At 34.2% G+C, this 23319-nt stretch overlaps 1 protein-coding gene across 8 annotated transcripts in view; it reads left to right on the top strand.

The window, feature by feature from the left end:
* Positions 1-23319, top strand: part of LOC120416760 (probable phospholipid-transporting ATPase IA) — a 177211-nt gene that overhangs the window by 19032 nt on the left and 134860 nt on the right. For 6 of the 8 annotated variants that reach the window (XR_005605382.2, XM_039578594.2, XM_039578597.2 and 3 more), the window contains exon 1: positions 21005-21573. The exons of 1 other annotated variant lie outside the window; for it this stretch is intronic. Coding sequence is in view for 6 of the 7 variants with exons in the window: in XM_039578594.2 (XP_039434528.1) it covers positions 21161-21573 (413 nt within the window). In the remaining variant the exon portion in view is untranslated. Of the gene's footprint in view, positions 1-21004; positions 21574-23319 lie in introns of those variants that run through there. One more of the 8 variants, XM_039578596.2, reaches the window with a different exon arrangement.

The following is a 23319-nucleotide window of genomic DNA, read 5'->3' as shown; positions in this document are numbered from 1 at the left end:
TTTCACATCTTAAAAAAAAATCATAGTTTTTGTGTGTATTTTTGAAACTTTCCTAAAACAATTTTTTTTTCAAAAATTATCGCTTGGCCAAAAACAAAACGTCCGTAGGGGGGCAAAGTTTTTCAAAATTGAGTTTTTGTGAAAAAAATCATTTTTGAAAATTTGGGTAATTTTTTTTAGTGTAACTAGGTTTTTTTCTCAATAGTTTTAAACATAACCTACAACTTTGCCCAAGACACCGAAACGATCAGGAAATCACTTCTCGAGATACAGAATTTTGAATGTTTTCATAGAACTTTTCTATGGACAGCCCCCAAATTTGTATGAAGACTTGTATAAAGAAACTTATGATGCAAATATATGTTTCCAAAAAAAAAATGAATTATAAAATTCATAAACAAAAAAATGATTTATAAGTGGCTTTTCAAATATTTCAGTTCCTAATTAGTGCAGGTTACATAAACAAATCGCATAAAATGTCTGGAATTTTGGCTCTTAAGCTAAATATTATTTCCCAAACGTAACAAGTCAAAAGTTAAGAAAAATGATATCCTTTTTGGTACCGAAATCAATTCTTTGATTAATTGTTGAACTCATATGAAAACAATTATTTTGAGCTTTGATTATGTACTACAATATCTGTACTTGAGGAAACGCTGCTTTAATGGTGCATAATGTATTTCACAACATTTGTTTTCAGTGAAATGTTGAATCCATGGCTTGTTATTTTGGGTTGTTTCAAATACACTCAACCCCCGGTGGTTGGTCACTTTTTCGTTTGACACTTTTTGTTTGTACCCCGTTGGTTGGTCAAAGTCAAACTAAAAAGTGACGAACTGTCACTTTTTACACGGCGCTCACGCACACTATCAAAACAAACGTTTGGTAGTGTGTGTGAACTCCGTTTAAAAGGGATGTCAAACTAAAAAGTAACCCCGTTCGTTTGACAACAGTTGGTGTCAAACCATCGGGGTTTGAGTGTAGTGAAAGAAAACTGAATATTTTTGATGAAACTTTTGGGTAATTATTTAAGAAGAATATTTCAAAGATTCTTTTGAGATACAATTTTGAAGTATAGAACAAGTCAATTCACTATTAAATCCAATTTTATAATCAAGAACAAAATCTTGAGAATAAAATTTGCTTTAGGCCCTCTACGGAATATTTCGATACACCCCGCAGAATGTCCGGAAGAGACCTTCTTAACCCCTTCCCGCCCAGAAATTTTTTACGGGTTTCCTTGCCATTTTCTACAGAATTGACCAAATTGGATGGAATTTGAATTGGAGGCAGTAAACATCTTAAATAACACTGTGCAGGAAAAACGAGATCATTTCATTCATTCGAGAAATTTGAATTTGAAGTGAAAAATTAGTGGTGCTCTGGTGCAACCATGGGCGTTAGAGGGTTAACGGTGACAACTATCAGCCAATTTTTTTAAGTTAGGTTGTTCAAGGATATTCAAAGAGAAATCTAAAAATTTAAATTGCAATATTTCTATGAAATGTAAGAAAATAAGTTTTGAATTGTTTAAACCAATAACATTTTCAAATTTTTCATGAAACTTTTTTTTTACTTTTCATTATTTGGGCCATAGAACTTACCTAGTTAAAAAAATATTATAGTTACTAATTAGATTTGCAAAGTAATCGAACCCAATTTATGGGGTACCGTAAACCGGGGTGACTTTGATAGGATTTCAATTTGTTTTTAGAATATTTTCCAACAGGTAAGGTTTTTCTCAAGATTATTATTTTTAAAACATGTACTGGGGTAGGCCACACAAAGTCCATGCACTATTTTGGAAAAAAGTTTTTTCAATAGTGTTTAGAAAAATAGTTACGTTAAAAATTCTTAGTTTTAATTCCGGGGTGACTTTGATAGTCATAGTTTTTCTTGTTAAAATCATATTTAAGATTTTCAAACTTTATTTGTACGTTAAATGTACCATCACTAAAGTAGCTGATATAGTTTGTAAGAAAAAAAAATCAATGTTTATGTTAAGTTAACTAAGTTTATAAGCTTTTTAACAAAATACATATAAATTTTAGGTAAAATTGTTAAAAAGTCGGAATTTTGCCTGAAATTCGTTTAAAACTAGTTTTGTTTATAAAATTATGGATTTATATTGCATTTTATACTGAATTCGAAGCACGAATCACAAGTTTTCACATTTTACATGAAATTTGTTCAACTGAAAATGCCTATAAATTTTGAGTTTTTTTTAACTGTGTTTCAAAAACACATATTATTTATTATTTACAAACTTATTTAACCTTCTCCTAGTGGAAAATTGTCCAAAGAATCCGAAAATGCATTCCGTTTTCCGATTAAAAATCATGATCATTGAGAAAATCATGACACTTTGAGAAGTTTAAAATAATGACTTCCATCAACATTTTCTTAACTACAGTTAACTAACATTATAAACCTTTCAAAAATTTATGAAAAGTTCTTCTTGAGGTACTTTGAACACTTCTCTACCACGGTCAGTATGTTTCTGAATCATTCCTTACGTATTTTAAATGTACTCTTCATTTTGCGGAAAAATCGCAAACCTATCAAAGTCACCCCGGCTATCAAAGTCACCCCGTTTTACGGTATCTTAAACTGAATGTATCAATATCAACCTCAGATTTGTTCAAGATAATTAAGATAAAGGCATCATTTTCAAATTGATGCAAATTTCCCAATTTTCAATCTTTTCTGGGTGCTCCAACCCGCCCACCCATAATACAATCAAAAAACCGAGCTCCCCCGCCAGAACGCGTGCCGATTTCACGTGCAACGTTTTGTGTGTCAAGTTTTGCTTTCCTTTCTTCTTGCTCCCTTGAGGGGGAGGTTTTCCCATTTTATTTTGAAAGACATCTTTTGGAAGTGTGGCAGTGGAAAATCTACATAAAAATGAAAAAAAAAAAACAAAAAAGAAAAAATCTGAAAAGTGAGTATATAACATGCGCTCAGCTGTGGCCCTTTTTTATTTTGTGGCGGGCTTGTTAAGGGCACACAGTGTTGAGTCTCGAGCCGGGTTTTTCGAGGTTTTGAGGTTTATGGGAAAGCAGGACGCGGCACGTGGCAGACGGGTAGCCTGATGGGTGGCAAAACTTGGAAGGACACACAATTCGAGGAGGCCCTGCTTCTCGAACTCGGTTTTGTTATCTGAGGTTTGAACGACGTCAAGCCGGATGACAAAGCTGTGTTTCGGGGGAGTTTATTTGGTCAGATTAAAGTGGAATAAAATTATAAATTGAGAAATTAAATTTTAGAACAAAGAGCTTTAAATTAACCGAATTGTGGTGCAATCATCACTAATTTTTATTCCTCAGAAAAGATCTCAATAAATCTGTGAAACAATTTCTTCCAAATCACTTGGCAGTCACTCAAGCATTTTGTCGAAATCCTCATCTCCTCCTAGCTAAGATGTTTCGGTAAAGATTTAACCGCACCAACCATATAACTAGGTGTACTTTTGAAGAACGTCGTCGACGGCCGTCTGCCGCAAGTCGAGTAGATTTTATGATCCCCCGAAAAGGGTCTGCCCCCGCTCTTGGTTGCTTGCCTCCGCCCGTGATAATGCTCCTCAATCACATCAGCCTAGCTGAACCAGGAAGGTAAAGGTGGACGGAAGGTGGGCATAGTTTTGGCTAGCTTCTTGGGTAGAGTCAAACGCTGCCAATGATGGGACTGGGGTTCTGAAACCTTTAACATTGAAATGTATTTTTTTAGATTACTAAGAGAACGGCATGTAATTCCACCGGGAACCTAATGTTGGCATATAAAATCACTATGACGCTCGACTAGAGCTTCATGATGCGTTTTCAATCGAAATAAAGTAATTAAAAACTGAAGAGTAATTTTCAAACAAATATTTTGCAAAAAAAAAGTGTAAATAGTAAAATTTTGAGAATAAGATAAAAAAATATCTAATTCATAACTTGCCAAACAAACGAGAATTTCGCCCGTCAACTATTCAAATATGATCAAATTTGAAAAAAAATACAAAAAATTTGATTAAAATGTTAGTTAAAAAACTTATTGTTAAAGAGCAGTTCTCTACGGAATCGGTCTTTTTTCTTTAATTTTAATTTTTGTATTTTTTAATCCGGCTGATACTTTTTTGGTGCCTTCGGTATGACCAAAGAAGCCATTTTGCATCATTAGTTTGTCCATATAATTTTCCATACAAATTTGGCAGCTGTCCATACAAAAATGATATGTGAAAATTCAAAAATCTGTATCTTCTGAAGGAATTTTTTGATCGATTTGGTGTCTTCGGCAAAGTTGTAGGTATGGATATGGACTACACTGAAAAAAAATGATACACGGTAAAAAAAATTTGGTGATTTTTAATTTAACTTTTTGTCACTAAAACTTGATTTGCAAAAAAACACAATTTTTATTTTTTTTTATTTTTTGATATGTTTTAGAGGACATAAAATGCCAACTTTTCAGAAATTTCCAGAATGGGCAAAAAATCTTTGACCGAGTTATGATTTTTTAAATCAATACAGATCATCGGGCTAGTAACATCCTAGCCAATAACACCTAGTTTTTGTGCTCCGCGTTTTTTCACCGATTTTCTACGATTTACGGTCGTTAGTTAACCGCGAGTGTGCGCCTACGCGATGCGTAACAGAGGCCGTGGCCGTGGCCACTCGAGTTCGGCTCGTGGACGCGGCCAAAGCAGCTCTCTGCACCGCATCCAGAAGAACTCCTCGTCAGCGGCAAAAACCCCAGCTATTCACCTTACGGCTGCTGACCAGACGACGATTCCGCTACTGCCACGTAGCCCCGTCAGAACCAGAGCATCCGGCAAGAAGGTCCAGCAGTCCGAATCGACTTCCGGAAAGCCGCAAAAACCGTCGGGAGACGATGGACCTGGTCCATCCTCCAACAACTCTGGAATTACAATTCCAACAAAAAACTCGTTCGAGATGTTGTCTGATAGTGGCGACGACGACGAAAGTACACATCAGTTGGAGGACAATAACCTCGCAGCAGAAGCAAAGAAGGCAAAAATGCTCGCGTGTTCTTTGCCTAGGGTGAGAGACAGGCCACCGATGATACATGTCGTCGATACTTTGCCGTCCACTATTGATGATTTATTGGTACCGTCAAACGTACAATACTTCATCAAAGTGACCAAAGTCGCCGTGCAAGTGCTCGCGGTTGGCCAAGCGGACTATGCCAAGGCTTTGGATGTTTTCAAGGCCAATAACGTGAAATATTTCACGTACGACCGCCGTGACCAAAAAATGGTCAAGGTTGTGCTCCAGGGACTGGCGGAGATGGACATTTCCGAGGTCACGATGGAGCTGCAGGAACTCGACATCACGCCCCGAGAGGTAAAAGTTTTGTCGAAGAAGACCACATCGACAGGTACACATGTGTTGTACCTGTTGTATTTCGACAAAGGCAGTGTAAAAATCCAGGACCTCCGACTGGTGAAGTGCCTTTCTGGATACTTGGTGAGGTGGAGGTTCTTCACCAAGCGGCCAACCGACGCCGCACAATGCCACCGTTGCCAGAAATTTGGCCACGGATCCCGCAACTGTAACCTGCCCCCGCGATGCGTCAAGTGTGGCAAGGATCACCTCACCGAAGGCTGCCCTCTACCCCGGAAGGCGACGCTGAAGGATACCGGAAACGCTGAGCAGCACAAGCCTAGCGTGAAATGCGCTAATTGCGGCGGCAACCACACCGCCAACTTCCGTGGGTGCACGTCCCGGAAGTCGTACATCGAGCAGCAGGAGAAGAAAAGGAAGCTGCCTGCCAGTTCACCGACCACACCCGCAGCTGACCGCAGTACGGCGCATCCTCCCGGATGGTCGCGAACGTACGCAAGCGTAGCAGCAGCCAACCTAGAACCTGCCCCGGCGCAGGTCGATTCTGCCGATGGCGACCTGTTCTCGCTTTCGGAGTTCCTCATCCTCGCGAGGGACATGTTTCACCGTCTGAGTAGCTGCCGTAATAAGCAGCAACAATTCTTGGCTCTATCGGAGCTCATGATGAAATATGTCTGCATCGTTTGAGATCTCAACGACACATCGATCCACGCCGTCAACATAATGTTGACTTTATTTACTGTGATATAGTTCTAAGCTTTCCCTTCCCCTATCCCCCCCCTTCCTTAGTAACTGTTGCAGTTTTTTGTGAACTTTTTCTGCACTTGCTGACCCCATTACCATTGAAATAAAAGAAATCATTCGATTATTGTATTAAGCCGTAGATGAAAGGATCTCCATAACACTACATTATGTAATTAGTTAAACAAAAAATTGTACAATGATAAGCATAAAATAAAATAAATATGAAATATGAAAATCAATACAGATTTTTTCGAAAAATTGAAATATTGGTCGCAAAAATTTTTCAACTTCATTTTTCGATGTAAAATCGAATTTGCAATCAAAAAGTACTTTAGTGAAATTTTGATAAAGTGCACCGTTTTCAAGTTGTAACCATTTTTAGGTAACTTTTTTGAAAATAGTCGAAGTTTTTCATTTTTTAAAAATAGTGCCCATGTTTGCCCACCTTTGAAAAAAATATTTTTGAAAAGCTGAGAAAATTCTCTATATTTTGCTTTTTTGGGCTTTGTTGATACGACCCTTAGTTGCTGAGATATTGCCATGCAAAGGTTAAAAAACAGGAAAATTGATGTTTTCTAAGTCTCACCCGAACAACCCACCATTTTCTAATGTCGATATCTCAGCAACTATAGGTCCGATTTACAATGTTAAAACATGAAACATTCGTAAAATTTTCCGATCTTTTCGAAAAAAATATTTTCAAAAATTTAAAATCAAGACTAACATTTCAAATGGGCGTAATATTGAATGTTGTGGTTGATGCCTTCCTCACTTTTTACCAAAAATTTCAGCTTTTTTTAGATCCAGAAAAAAACACACTTATGTGGTAATAACTCGATACAGGGTTGTCAGTTCTTCAATATTTTGGACTCGTTAGAAAGTTCTTTCGATTACGATCGATGGGTTGGATGATGGATCCGGACATCGTATACATACATTTAAGTGAGATCCGGCTTCAAAATTGTACATAAATATCACTTAAGTGGTCATAACTCGAGACAGGGTTGCCAGATCTTCAATGTTTTGGACTCATTGGAAAGGCCTTTCAATTGCCTAACCAACGATGGGTCGGATGATGGATCCGGACATAGTTTACATACATTTAAGTGAGATCCGGATATTTGTGAAAACACATTTTTATACATAACTTTTGAACTACTTATCGAAACTTCAAACAATTCAATAGCGATGTATGGGACCCTAAACCAAGTCGAATGCAACTGGTTCGATCAAAATCGGTTCAGCCAGTGCTGAGAAAACTCAGTGAGAATTTTGGTCACATACATACATACACACACATACACACACACATACACAGAAGTTATACCGAAAGGTGGTCCCGGGGTGAAAAGGGCACGGCGTTCAAGGACTGGTTTAGTGGGTCGGGAAAACTCTTTTTGTTTTCCCAACCCCACACTACCTGAGAAATGAATTCTCAGGTGTCTGATAGCAGATTCCGACCTTGTAAAAAAAAAAAAAAAAAAAAAAAAAACACACACACATACACAGACATTTGTTCAGTTTTCGATTCTGAGTCGATATGTATACATGAAGGTGGGTCTAGGAGCTTTTAATAAAAAGTTCATTTTCAGAGCAGGATTATAGCCTTACCTCAGTGAGGAAGGCAAAATCACCAATTTTTTTTTACCGTGTATCATTTTTTTTCAGTGTAGTCCATATCCATACCTACAACTTTGCCGAAGACACCAAATCGATCAAAAAATTCCTTCAAAAGATACAGATTTTTGAATTTTCACATATCATTTTTGTATGGACAGCTGCCAAATTTGTATGGAAAATTATATGGACAAACTAATGATGCAAAATGGCTTCTTTGGGCATACCGAAGGCACCAAAAAAGTTTCAGTCGGATTAAAAAATACAAAAAAAATCGAATGACCGAAATCTCAGAGAATTGCTCTAAAGCAAAATCATTATTTCTTAATTAATTTAAAGCATTTCAACTTTCTATAACCCAATTCTGTCTCTAGACGGACTTCTCTCTGAAAAATTGTCAAAATCCATTTTCAAATTAATTTTTTACCATCAAAAAGAATTGGAAAGGAGAACACTTGATTTTACTGCAAATCTTTTATTTAAATTACTTTTTACTTGTTTGATGTGACTTTGCCAATATTTTGAAGAAATTTTTTATTCTGTAGTCGACTTTGGCCGTACTTTTAACTAATAAAACTATACTTTTATAAATTTCAAGATAAGTAAGCATTAATTTTTTTTCCCAGATAATGTTGTGACACGAATAAAAAGCTTCAGATTTTTTTTTGTGTTCATAAAATGTGAAAAACACTAAAACAGTTTAAGAATAACTTGAAAAAAAATATAAATTATAAAAAAGTAAATAGGCAAGAGATACAGAAAAAATATAGGACTTTAAAGAATAGGCCGGAAACTACCAGTAGAAAAAAAAAATAACTAGGCCGTCCAATTTTTCCAGGTTTAGAATATCCCGGGAAACTGGAAAAAATTTTTTTTTAATTCCGGGAACTTCAGGCATCCCCATTTTTTCTAAAGATCTGTGTCTATATTACACTTGTTATGTTTTTCAAGCTTAACATCATAGAATAAACTCAATACTATTAGTTGGTGATAATCTTCACTTCAATCTAAACAAGGATAGCAGTTTTTAGATAGCTTAAAATATATTTTTTGTTATTATTTGTATTTTAAATGCACCAAAATTTCTCATCCAAAGTGTTTCAAATTAAATAAGTCTATATTTTTTTTTCAGTGACATGACCAGAAAAGCTTAAAAAATCATTTTTTTAAAAAAATGACAACAAATAAAATGATACCAGTAAATTTAAAATTTTGCATGGTTACTTTCATGTTTTATATAGAAAATATTTTAAAAATTATATTTAAGTCACTAACGCCAACTGGGGAAAACCGAGACTACAGTCTGAATAGGTACAGGAGATTTTAGAGCAATAAATTTGAAAATCGGTGTACTAATTGTTTCGTTTTGTCCTTGTTTCAATCGAAATCAATCAAAAAAAAAACAAGACATTATGCACAAAATTTACTAAAGCAGCTGCCTTAATTCGAATTTTTTTCCTGATTTGCCAAAATCTTCCGGTGTTTAACCGGATTTCTTGTGACGGTGTTTGATGAAAAATTATTTAAAATTATATGATATCCCATTTTTTTTTCTTTCAAAAATATATAAAATAAAATTTTCCGGTGTTTAACCGGATTTCTTGTGACGGTGTTTGATGAAAAATTATTTAAAATTATATGATATCCCAGTTTTGTTTTTTCAAAAATATATAAAATAAAATGGAAAACATTCAAAGCTCAAGGCATTTTGTAGATCTGTACACTAAAATTTTTATTTTTTTTTAATTTTATGGATTTCTAAGTGTTTAACTTGTTATCAATTTCCACAACAAAATCTGAATTTCCAGACCGAAATTTGATTTCTTTATTCCAATTTCGGGAAATCCCGAAACAAATATATTTTCAGAAAAAAATTGAGCGGTAAAGAGTTAAGATTGTTTTGCTTAATTTTTCCAAAAATAAGTGTTTCAACTATAATAAATTGGGCAAGAATCATCATGTGAGTGAAATTATATAAAGTATTAAAATTATGAGTAAAATTATAAAAAAAAAAATAATTTCAAAGAAAAATTATAGAATAGGGCAGACAATTTCTCAAAAGTTTTATTCTATAATATTTTAAATTGAATCAATAGTTGCTAAAATATTACAAGTCGAAAAATGAGGGCTAAATAAATGACGCTCGAAAAAAACTAATTTTTAACATTATGTAAACTGTACGAAGCTACTCATATCTCAGACCAATCAACAAAGTTTAAAAAGGAAAATTGTAGAAAATTTACTTAGCTTATCGGAAATATTGTTGGCAGGGGTTCATTTCCTTCACAAAGTACTTTTAAATTACAAAAAACTGATTTTTATCGAAAACATTGACTTAAAAATTACAATAACTTGGAATCAAATCAAACTATCAAAAAATGTGTTGGTTCATTCTCGATTGCAAATTTTTTAATTTTTGAAATTCTGTTTTTTTTTCCTAAAATTTGCACATTTGCACCATTCTAATTTCTAGCGCAAAAAATGCCTTTTAGTCCAACATCAAATTAAAAAATCGTAAATTAAAAAAAAGGGAATTCTGCTTTTAGTGATAAAAGTCTAATCGGAAATTATTTTCCGTGTTCGTATTTTTTCCCAAACAGTACAAATCGTTACCTGCAACTTTGCCAAAGACACTAAATCAAAACAAAAACTCGAAAATAAATTGCAAAAGTCTAGAAAATTATTCGTGTAGGAAAAATCAAATTAAAATACCAGTTCAAGTTAGGCCGTTGCAAATATTTTTTGAAGTTTATGTCCCTCGACTCTGACGAAGTCAAGGAGCAGTTGAGAACACCTTTTTTTGAAAAATTAATTCTAATAACAAACAATAAGTTTTTAAATAGCTGGTGAACTATAAACAAATTACTTATATTAACACGATTTAAAAAAAAAGTTTCTTACATTAAAGATGTTTGAAAGAGCATTAAAACAAACCCACGTTTAGATATTTTTATAAAGTTATCGACTTAGAATTTGATCGTTTTCTTATAAGTATTTTTTTTATTAAATATTTTCAAGGCTCTTAAAGGTATTTTTTCCGGTTGGTCTTTTGGCAGCCCTGATTGTTTAAAAAAACATTAAAATCTTGATCCTGAATGAAAAAGAAAAAAATGGTTCCTTTATGTCGTTTTAAGAAGCATTCTACACATCTGGATTAGTTTTTTTTTTCTTTTCAATTTATTATTTTTGGACCCTGCATTCAGACCCATTATTGACAGTCATTGTTCCAAAAGGAATAACACAATTTACGCTCTTTATGTTCTGCCCATTCGAGTTTAAACATATTTAATGATTCTTATACTCTTTATACAAAATATAATTTTGTTCTTCAAAAAAAAGTAAAAGTTTACAAGGCTTTTCTTGAAAAATATCAAAAGTTACAAACATATTTCATACTAGATTCTGAGAACCCCCTTCATTGCCAACACCGGTACAATATAAGCACTAGAGGGTGACGATTCTCGAGATTTTCAATTTCCCGGGAATCGAGAGCTGAATTTTGCAATTTCCCGGGAATTCCCGGGACCCGGGTAATTTAGCATAATATAAATATAATTGATTTTTTTACAGCTTTTTTTCATTAAATTACGCCAATTTATAACATTTCCATTAATTAAATATTATTAAGTCGCATTTATTTAACACAATATTTGCTTATTATCAAAATTTCAAATTTTAATTTCAATATACTTTTTGAAAAAGTTTTCTAAATCTGCTAGTACACAAGTTCAATTCAAAGGTTTGTTGGTTTGCACTGAATCTTTCTGATTCTAAATTCTCACTGAATGATTATTCCTGGGCTTATTGAATCTGTCTGTGTCGTAGTTCGACGTAGTAGACATCAACTTTCTATTTTTTTCAAAACTTTAACAATGGTTTAAATCCTAAGCAACATCTGAAAGTTTTTTTTACTTTAATTTTTCAGACAGATTTTCTTTTTTATATTCATTAAGACAAGATATTTATTTTCGATTGACAATCCGTGAATTCTCAGCTTGAACTTTGTTTCCTCAACTGTTAGTTAGAAGTAAAGGAATATTTACAGTTACAAGGAAAACTGAACTCAACATTAACATTTAACGTTCCTGAAAATTATTAAAAATGCCAAAGTTTTTCAAGAAAAAAAAAATCAATTGGTGCTTTTCGAAATCGAAAATTATTTGCCTTCAAATTTTGAAATAGCATTGAAGAAAAGAATTCTTTTAGTTTTAACTATCTTGGTTTTTTATTTCTAAGCTGTGACTGCTATTTCGTTAAGGTTAACTTTGAGCTCGCCAACAAATTACAATTGTTATAAATTACGAATATTAGGATTTTTACAAGTTTAATTTTACGCATTCTGAATTTGCAAATTAAAGAAGCAATGGTGGAATCGAAATGGTCATAGGTTTGTTTTTTTTTGTATTGAATTTAACCTTTCCCATGGTCCTATTTTTATTTTTATTTATTTTGCTTCAATATTTATAAGTATCAAAATTTCCGGGAGTCTCGACCAAATTTCCCGGGAATCGAGAGTCTGAAAAATGGCCAATTTCCCGGGAAATTTTTCCCGGGAATTCCCGCTCGTCACCCTCTAATAAGCACTATACTCCCTGCCAAAATCGTGGCACACTCCCCGACCATTGAGACGCCTCCACCGTCATCATCACTATCATCGTGCTCATCACCATCGTCACTATCATCATCGAATCGCGGTCTTCATTGCACCTACATTCCACTATCGAAGAGCTTGAAGTCCTTTTGCCAGTCAGACCAGGCCCCAGTCAGCTGGTGGTAGTTTCAGTGCTCAGTCGGTCGTTGTCACTCGTCCCGTGAGCATCATCAGCCACGTGAACTCCACCAACCAAAACAAAACCACCCCCTGAACCATCATCATCAACCGACCCACCCATCCACGTGTTGTTCAGCAAACATCCGAAGCACGCAGCCCAAAAAAATGGCTCCAAGTTCGTCCTTTTCGTTCTGACTTCGTCGATTTGCGAGGGCGAGGTTGTTGAAACTTTGTAAGGTTGGAAGAAATTACATTTTTGTTTCTTTGAGGAAAATGAAGAAGTTTTTTGAGTCATACCTTAAAATTACTGTTTTTGTCGAGTTCAACAACAACGAAAAAAGGATAACCCAAAACGGTGCCAACCTTACCCTCCACCACCTTGCTCCTCAGTGTGAGGATGCCAGCAGCAGCAGCAGCTTCGACGGTCCTTTCGTTCCGTTCCAAGTCTCAGTGCCTTTTTCGTCGTCGGTCGGAGCGGTAGAGAACTAATCGGAATCGCGGGAGATATTCCAAACGCGACAAGGACCAAACGGCAGCAGGACGACCTTAAGACCTGCTGCTGCTACCAGTACCAATACTACTACTAGTGCCAACAACAGCAACTGTTTCAAAACGTGTTCCGCCAAAAATAAACGTAAACATTTGCGTGTGTTAAAGTGTGTGCTGTCGACTGAGGAGGATTTCGCAAAAAGAGGATTCGTGGGAGTTTGGATAATACCACTGGAGGCTGTGAAGAAGAAGAAGGAAAGTGTGTGTGCTTAGGAAGAGCAATTGTGGGTGGTTTTGGGGTTGTGGGTGCGTCTTGAAGGAAGAGTCGTAGAATTGGGCGCGAAATTTGTGATGGGTTCTTGAAGCAGAGCAGATGCTGAACGGAAAGTGAAAAGCTACACAGGATGAAGTGATTGTTGGGATTTGAAGCTGATGGAGTGTACTTAGTTCAAAAAGGAGTTGTGATAATTTAAAATTAACGGTGCTGAGCAGTGCAGTATTGAGACTTTCATTATTTCTGAGTCAATGGCTTTCGATCCAGTTTCTTTTCTAAGTTGTTACATATTTCTGTTGGAATAAGTTGAAAATCAGTATTTCCTGAAATAATTGTCAGCGCATCTTTTCAGTATCAAATAGTTTAAAATAAACATTCAATTAACTCAGTCAAGTTTAACCATTTTGCATCATTCAGGAAAATGCAGTTTAACAGATTGTGGCTAAAATTTTATCTAACCAAAATCGTGCCAAAACTAATCAATGAATAATCATTTCAGGATCAAATTTTCGATCATTTTTGAAGCTTCAAGGTTTATTTTCAAAAACAGTTTCAAGACTCAAAAACCAAATTGAGTATGCATTGAAACACAATGTTTTTAAAATCAATTGGTTGATAACACATGGTTATTGTTCTACACTTCAAAAGAAAAAAAAACTATGGGAAAACTTAAAAATAAAATTCAATTCGGAAACACATTATCAGTTCAACAGCTTTTTACTGTATTTTGTACATAGAGCAGTTTAATCAAATGCAAAGAAAAACAGCTTTAATAAACTTCAGCATTTTTGCAAAAAAAAAAAAAACAAGTTTTCATGTAAAAACGTTTTTAATCCACCATTAGGTGGTTGGTGCATTCCTCACATTTACAAAGTAATAATGAAAATAAGTTTATGGAAAAATATATACCTGATACAGACTTTTCCAGAAAAACATACAGACTCTCATTTGAAGCAATGTGGCAACCGGGCGTTTCGCATCTGGCGCGACTCTCGCACGTAAACAAAAAGATTCGGCCTTTTGAGGTTATGTAAAAAATCGCCCTTTTTGTAGATACAAAAATCTTTTTCTTAGCATAACTTTTTAAATACTTTACTTAACAGAATAAATTTTAATAGGGTCTTATGGGACCCAAAAACGAATCGAATAAGGCTGACCCGGCCAAAATCGGTTCAGTCAGTTTTGAGAAAATCGTGTGGAAAAAAAATCATGTCTACACACATCCCCACAGACATTTGCTCAGAATTCGATTCTGAGTCGATATGTATACGTTATGGTTTATCTAGAAGGTATATTTAAGAAGTTCAATTTTCGCGTGATTTTATAGCCTTGCCTCAGAGAGGTGAGGAAGGCAAAACTGCAAAAAATTTAAATTTTGTCTTTTTTTCTTACATTGTTGAAAAAATAGACTTCTGGTATATTTATTTTTTTAATCATAAACAGAAACAGTTTAAATTTCAAAAATAGTTTCATAAAATCTGGGATTTTCATGAACCATTAACTTATCTATAAAAAAATGGTTTGAATTAATTTTTTTGCTCGAAACACAATCGTGATTGAAATACAGTTTTTTTAAATAGAAGAAATGAATAATAAATTTCTAGTCCGTTTTAAAATGTATTGAACGTAAGTTGTTGAACATTACATGAAAAATTATCTTATTTTTATTGTTGAATGTTTTAATTTAATATTAAATTTCTATGAGATTTTGCAATATTTCAAATATGCACTTTTCTTTCTATATTCTTTGCCAAACTGTTAAATAACATTGAAAAATGAAGGTGTTATGTCCTTTTCTGGAATATGAGTACTTTATTTTATTGTTTTCGATCGATTTGGTGTGTTCAGCAAAGTTGTAGGTTATGATGGGTACAACCAGAAAAAATGTTAACTGAAAAACATAACAGGTTTTTTATTAAGTTTCCTTTTCCCAAAATCGTATTTTTCAATTTAAAAATGTTTTTTTTGCAAAAGGCAATTTTTAAATTTTAAAAGCATGATCGTAAATTTTTCGAAGCTATTGAAAAATGTTATTCATGCAAATTTCCAAAAATCATTTTTAAAGTATAATTAAATTTGCAATCAAAAAGCACCTCACTCCATTTGAAGATTAATTCTGGTATAATAAGATTTTTTAGATCTTTTTTGTATGGAGCGTGGACAATCGGCAAACCACCCTCCCTCTAAGGTGTCCACTTGGTTTATGGATGGCCCATATACATTTTCTGCAAACTATAACGTCTATTTTTGAAGTCCTAATATGCAAATTTGACAGATTTTTTTTCAGAAACGGGCATAAGTTGCCTTTTTAAAAAATCTATATTTCAAAAAGTATTATTTTTTCGATTAAAAAAGGCATTTTTTTACGAATGAAATTTAATTGTCCATGTTTTTCCATCAAAAAATATTTAAGGATTTATTATTAGAGTAATTATTAGCTTAAATGCTGCCTTTTTTGGTCACCAAAAACGGTTTTCAACTTTTTTGTCAAAATTAATTATCTCCGAAGGAGTTAAAAAAGTCTATGTGTTTATACCTTATCCATCAGAAAATTTCCCAAGATACAGAATGTACATACCACTGTAGTATGGACAGCTACTAAACTTGTATCAAGACTTGTATGGACGAATAAATAATTAAAAATGCCTTATTTGGTCATATGAATTGAAACATCAAAAAGTTTTAGTTTAATTTAAAAAATACAGATGAAAACGATTTCCAGGCTTCGTGGAGAATTGCACAATTAAAATTAAATAGGTTGAACAGATCTTGGTGCATTCCAAATTTACTTTTCTCAAAATTTACCGAATTATCATCTTAAGGGCAGTATTATTCAGAATGCTTTGACAAAAAATCCTCGTTTTGCAATGTTTATAAAACTACACAAGATTTTTCCTTAACTTTATTTGCTGTGTTTCAAAAAGTGACTGTCATGTAAAACAAATAAAATGATCATGCAAAACAAATTAAAAGGAAAAAAAACACACAAAATAGGCAAAAATGTAGTAAATCCCAAAAATGCTAAATATTACGTAAGAATAATCAAGATACAAAAGCTAAACAAAGAAAACACAGTAAACTGCAATTATTTGAGGCAATAGACCGAAACAAAAGTTTAAACTTTGCAGCATAATCAAAGAACCGCTCTAAAGCGATGTTCGCCCAACCGATGCGGATTGCACTAAATTTCAAACTGCTCTCAAGCAGAACTTTCGCGATAGTTTAGCACAGTGCTAACTCCTTACGTTTTACCTTGCTAGCGACCCACTTGATACTATCGAAAGTTGACCTTTAATGATTTAATTTAAAAGACATTTGTTTTTGCATTCTTGACTTGAAAATTAAATATATGTAATGAATTGTTTACATGTTTTCTACACTTTTTAGTTAAATTTTGATTCTTAAAGACTCTGAAACTTCGCTAAGCCCTTTCCAACTGTCCCGCCCAAATTGTGCAGTGATGTGTGTAGCGAGCCGTCAAACTGTGAGAACAACTGCACGCTGTGCAGCAGCACGACCCGGGTCTGTTGTCCTTTCGTAACTTTCCCAAGGGAGGTCGGCGTTGGTGGACACCACACCGGACAGATTTAGTGCGTTTCGGGGGACGAATTTACGACACTCTGGTGCACAATTGTGGAACGGTGTGTAAATTTTGCGTAGCCCGATTTTGATTGTGCGTGTGGAAAAATTTGAATGGGACGTTTAAATAAAAAAATGTTTTTAATTAGGAAATGATTAATGGATATTTTATCGAAACTCATTAAAGTCTTTTAAAGTTTTCCAAACTGATATTTTTGTATCCATAATTGAAACCAACAATTTTTAGCTCAATGTTATGGAGTTTTATTGTAGTTTAATGCAAATGTGCTGATAACTCTGTCTTACGAAACCAAAACACTCTATTTGAAAAGAAACTGAGTTAATGTTGAGTTCGTGGGAGGTTAGCCCTTAAAATGAGGTCGTTATACCCCCTCACCCTATAGCGCATTTTAGCCTATACAAATTAAAATTTCCCTTTGCTGCAGTGACGGCAGCACAAAAAAATACTCCAAAGTCATACAATTTGTATAAAACTACCGCTATACACGTGTGTCTGTACATATTTGTGTACAATTTAAAAAAAGTATTTAAATGCCAAATCACGTTCAACAACGGGCGGTGATGACCCCCGCCGCACTGATGTTGCCCAAACCCTGGCACCAAGGAAGGCATGTCCTGATCATATGAATCGACCAAGGGGACACCTCCCCGTTGAAATGGGTTCTACGGGGCCACCTCCACCACCAGCGCGGAATGCGGTTGATCCTTTTTTTCCCTCTGGGTCACGGCCAGACAGTAGAGGCCATCATGTGGCCGCTGCATTCCATGTGTGTGTTGGGAAATTAAGTGAGCCGGAAATTAAAATAATGATTGTATAAATATGCGGATTTTTTTCTGCTTCACCTGTTCCTTTGCAGGCCACAATATCAGAAGATATGTGACCAGATTTAATGAAAAAAATAAATGTTTGAAAACAATTAATTTTAATGAAAATGTTTAATGGTTTTGAGCAATTCACAACGATTTCGCAAATCGACTTTTCTTTGTATTTTTTGATTTGGATGAAACTTTGTCCAAACATTTCCTATGCAAAAAAAAAAAAACAATTTCGCATTATTAGGTCTGCATGCAAGTATCCATATAATTTTGCGGGCTGGTCAGAACAGGTATGAAAATCTGTATCTTGAGATGACATTTTTTATCGATTTGGGAATAGATAGGATCGAAGATGTTTGTTTGTAAAATTATTATTTGGGGAACAGCATCTAATTCCAGCATTCCTCTAATATTGCCATATCAGCACTTTGACATTCAATTACAGCTAATTAAAAGCGTTTTCAACTGAAATTGAGTTATAAATAGCTAAATAAGAAGTGAGCAAGCATGTTTCTATCTAAAGTTTTGCAAAATTAGATGTTTAAATAGTGAAAATCAGCAAATTGGATGGAGTTATGAGCGAGTGCTTAACCTGCCAAACGTACGAGAATTTCCCCTATAAGGTCCTTTTCGGTACTGAGACCTGGTCAGGACCAGGTTGACTTTTGTATTTTTTTTTCTGAATGCTTACAGCAATAAAAAAGTTGTTAGTTACAGTATGTAAAAAAGTATTTACACCCCTTGGGCACTAAGCACATTTTGTGATGAAACATGTAAACAATTTAAAGTTTGACAGAAACCTAGTATACTACGTTTTGTTTAGAAACTCATGCAGAACATTTTGCTATAAAAAACTCATGAAAAGGTGATTTCCATAAAAAGTTTTATAACAAATACTATTACAGAAATCAAAATAGGTGCAAAAAAAAATTGTACACCTTTCGAAAAATTAAAATGAATAAAGTTATTTGTTGACAAATCACCATAAATCCAGTCTCCCAACTCCAAATAGGCATCTTTGACTGATTAAAAAAATAATTTGGATTGAATATAAAGTTAACTAACTACTTAGTTTAAAAGTTTATATAATTCTGGAAATGCTATATAAAACTTATCTAAACTTAATTTTGCAAACTTTTAATTTAGCTAAATGTCAATATATTACCATAGAATTGCTAAATAAACATTTTGGAGTAGTCTCCTAATTTTCAACTGACAATATCTCAGAAATTATTGAGACTTTGGAAATTGGACAATAAGTTTGTGAGATACAGCCTCCAAAGAATGTGAATGTTTAAACGTAAAACTTGAGTAAGATTTTCTAATCTCTCAATAAAATTAAGTTCAAAATTTTTAAATCAAGCGCTGCTTTTGAAAAGGTTTACACATAGATAATTTTTCCTCATTTCTAGATTAAATTTTCAAAAAACCTATCTGCATAAGAAACCCATGGCTCTTAGGTTGTTTTGAAAATTTTCTCTAGATTTCATATTTTAGACCAAATTTCAAAGGTTTGAAATTACTTTTATTGAAAAAATCAGAAAATTTCACAAAAGTTTCTTTTTTTACAATGACATTTTAGTGGAGCTGTTTCTCAGAAACTTATTGTCCAATGATCAAGTTTTTCTTATGCACTATGGCTCAAAAGCTGTATCTTGAATCCAATGAAACATATCAACAAATATTATCAAATAAAAAAAAATATTATGTTGGCAACTCAACTTTTAGTAATTTGTTTTCAGTGTAACTATTTTTTTCTGAATAGTCCTAATTAAAATCTACTTTTCCGAAGACACAAAATCGATCAGCTGTCGAAATATTTCCATAAAGTGAAAAGCAGGTTGATTAAATATTAAAAAATGCGCATCACTTTACTGCCAAAAAAATTAAATTAATTAATTTATTAAATTCGGATATTAAAATATTTATGAATTCATTGATATTTTGAATTTTTGAGGTAGCATGACTGTTACAATTAATAAAGCATTTTGTGATACTTTTCGTTAAAAAAAAGTTGAGCTTGATTTTTTTTCTGAAGGAATGTCATGTAGTTAATCCATTTTTTGTCCTTTTTAAGACAAATTAATTTGAAATTTTCTGAACCTTTAAACAAAAAACGTTATTTTAGAGATGAGCGTCCTCATGAAGGATGTTCATAAAAATTTGAAAACTGTTTCTTTAGTTTAATTCAAACTTTAAATTTCTATTTCTCGATAACAACGCCCTTTAACTCAATTATTGTACATTTCGATGGCAGGACAGCTGCCGAATTTGTACGAATTTGTCCTACAAAAAGTAATTGTTCTCAGTAAAATAGACTTTATCGTTGTAAACAATGATATCAGCAATTCAAACTTTAATTAGAGACCCAATTCTCCACAAAATCGACCGATTTTGAGTATTTTTTTTGTATTTTTTTGATTTGGCTATAACTTTGTGCCATTCTTCTAAATGACCCATACAAGGCTCCATACAAATTCGGCAGCTGTCCTGTATGACAGCAATTTTTGATGCGAAATCAAATTTTCAAATTTGCAATCGAAATGTACAAAAATTGAGTTAGAGGGCGTTGTTATCGAGAAATAGAAATTTAAAGTTTGAATTAAACTAAAGAAACAGTTTTTAAATTTTTATGAACATCCTTCATGAGGAGGCTCATCTCTAAAATAAAGTTTTTTGTTTAAAGGTTCAGAAAATTTCAAATTAATTTGTCTTAAAAACATTGAAAATTGGACCTCTAACTGCTGAGATACAGCGGATAAAAGAAAAACAAACAGGAAAATTTGAGTTTTCTCACCCAAATAACGCCACATTTGATAATGCCAATATCTCAGCAATATTTTCAATGTTAACAAAAAAAAACATTTGTGAAATTTTTTTATCTCCTCGAAAAAAATATTTTGGAAATTTTGGAATCAAGACTGACTTTTCAAATGGGCGTAATATTGGCACGTGCTAAAAAAATCTTCGTTTTCAACTTGTTGCATAAACTTTTAATAAAACTTTGACTAGGGTTATTGACTAATACAAATTTATGTAGATTTTCAAAAATTCAATATTTAACATCATTTAATATCTCACAATATCTCACAATATTAACTGCTATGCTCACATTGCAAATTTTTAAGTACCCACAACTCCTTTCGGTTCTATATCTGGCCTTCACACACGTACTCCACCCCTTCAACCCCACTCTGTAGGGAGAACCCATTATGTCATTTGAACCCCCAAAAAGAGGCCCTTAAATTTATCCAAGTTTTCGTTCCCGGTTTAGACCAGCAGGAAGAAGAAGAAGTTGTTAGAGCTTTAACCAAAGAAAGCACGGCCTCGTCGTCGCCAAGGGCAGGAAGAAGAAATGGCTTTACTCGGCAGCACTGTCAGCAGGAATATGGATTATGTTAATGTTATCACTCAGCCCGAGGCGGCCCACCCCCACCAGCACTGCCGTTCGTGTCCAAGTGTGTGTATGGTTGAGTAGTGTATGAAGAAGAAGAATCCAACAAGATGAAGAAGAGTGCAAATAGTCTGTCGCCGATTGCGCCTCCGCTGCCGAATACGCCCCCGCCCCAGATCCGGACTCCGGTGTCCCCGTTGGGAGTTCCCCCGGGACCGGGCCCGTTCCGATTGACCCCACCTCCGCCGCCACCACCGCCAATCCCTCAGGTGGTGACGCCACCCACCCTCAGCATCAGCACCAGCAACAACAACAGCAATCGGTGCAGCAGCCTGCTGGACGCGGACGACGACATTACGCCGATCACCTCGCCGCTGCCAAACATCCTGTGCCCCCAGGAGATCTACACCATCTTCAGCCGGTCGGACAGCGTGACCGATGGGCCGCCGGTGTTCGGACCGCCGAGGGGCATTCCGCCGGTCGCGTCCGTCGAGTCGTTCCGGCTGTCGGCCAACAATCACAGGCACGGATGCGGGTTTTTTTTATATAACTTTTTCCAGGCAAATTTAAGCATCTTTGAACAAAACACTATTTACTATTTGAAATAAAATTTGTTTTCAATTTTTAAAACAAATATCTAACAAATGAACTGTCATAGCAGAACTAAATAGTTTCTCATCAATTTCTATACTTTATGTTTATATTCTTTTACTTTACTTTTATATTCATTAAACCTCTAACTAGGCTAAATTGATAGTTGTCTGATTTCATTTTTATAAACTGCAAAACAAATCACACGTAATTGTGTAACAAAATAAAAACAGGTTAAATAGGATTCATGATTCTGATTAAGTATTTCCACATACCACCAGAAAAAATATATATAGCTTCCATTCTTTACCTCGATGCTCGTTTTGTTTTAAATTTTTAGCTGATTATTTGGAAGAATGATTTTTTAAACTTGTGTGTTACCTACAACGTCCGTCCAAATTTCGGGTTTTTTCATCTAACAATATGGCAAGATATTATACAATTTTGGAAATTGCTGAATTTTCTATCTCAATATTAAAAAAATAGTTTGTATTTCTTCCAAAAACACTCTCCTTTTGTCAATGATTTCTCATTCTCATTGTACCTTTTTTTTTCTCTGAAAAAGGGGCTTTAAAGGGATTTAGACAGTCTTTTGTTTTAACGTTGTTTTTGACGTTGCTATGATTCCCTTCCATAGCTGAGTGGCAGATATATTCAATCGAGTCTTTACTATGCACCTTTCTGTAAACTGATGCCTCTCTTTCTCGATGGGTCCGTCAATTTTGACAACCAAAAAGCCAACTGTGGCTCAACGCCAATTGGAGATTTAAATTGTTACCTAAGTGTAAATGAAAAATGGAAATGCTAAATCTGGAGAAGTAAAAACATTTTTTGTTAAACTAAAACATTGTTAATTTGGAAGAAGAAAAATTTTATGTTCAATACTACCTCTTTTTGGTGATGTAATATTACCTTAATTAAGCTTGTAAGTGCACGCAGAAAAATGAATTATCAATTCGATAAGTTTTTGCCATCAATTCGATAAATAAAATTATCGGTTGGCAACCAATAATTTATTTTATCAAATTTAATAAGTTTTCTTATCAATTTGATAAAACTTTTTTGTCGATTTGACAAAATGTATTATCAATTTGATAAACGTCTTAGAAGAAACGTCAAAAGCAAAACTTATCAAATTGATAAAATTGTTGATCATTTTGATAAATTTTGTTAATCAAAACTATAATTTTGTTTATCGGAATGAAAATTGTATTTATCATCATTTTGCTGGCTATTCTTTCGTTATTTTTATTCCAAATGAAACAAAAAATAAGCTTATTTAATGGGTGATTCAACGACTGTATTTATTTACACAAATCTGAGAATGCAACCTCAACCTCAAGCGCTTCCTCGTTTTTCTGGTATTCGGTCAACTTCAGACTCTCCAAGCTGAAGATCCACCTCCGTGGTGGACCAACCGGAACTCCACAGGGACCGACTCTCCCGATACCATTTGCTTCATTTTGGCTTGCATTTGTCAAGGCTAAAGTTGCCCGGAACGTTTTGACAGTGTCCAAAGATAGGTTGAAGCCCAGATTCAGGTGAAAATCTGAAAACACGATAAAATCTTTGTTTAAAAACAACTCAATACAAACTTTTCACCATCAACCTCTGATTCCATTCCAAGATCAGCCTCTTTGTTCAATGTGGCCTGGGGTGTACTTTGTTGCAGCTTTAA

The sequence above is a fragment of the Culex pipiens genome, chromosome 2, assembly GCF_016801865.2.
Source record: "Culex pipiens pallens isolate TS chromosome 2, TS_CPP_V2, whole genome shotgun sequence".
NCBI classification, from domain to species: Eukaryota; Metazoa; Arthropoda; class Insecta; order Diptera; family Culicidae; genus Culex; species Culex pipiens.
This window is presented reverse-complemented; position numbering and strand designations above follow the sequence as displayed.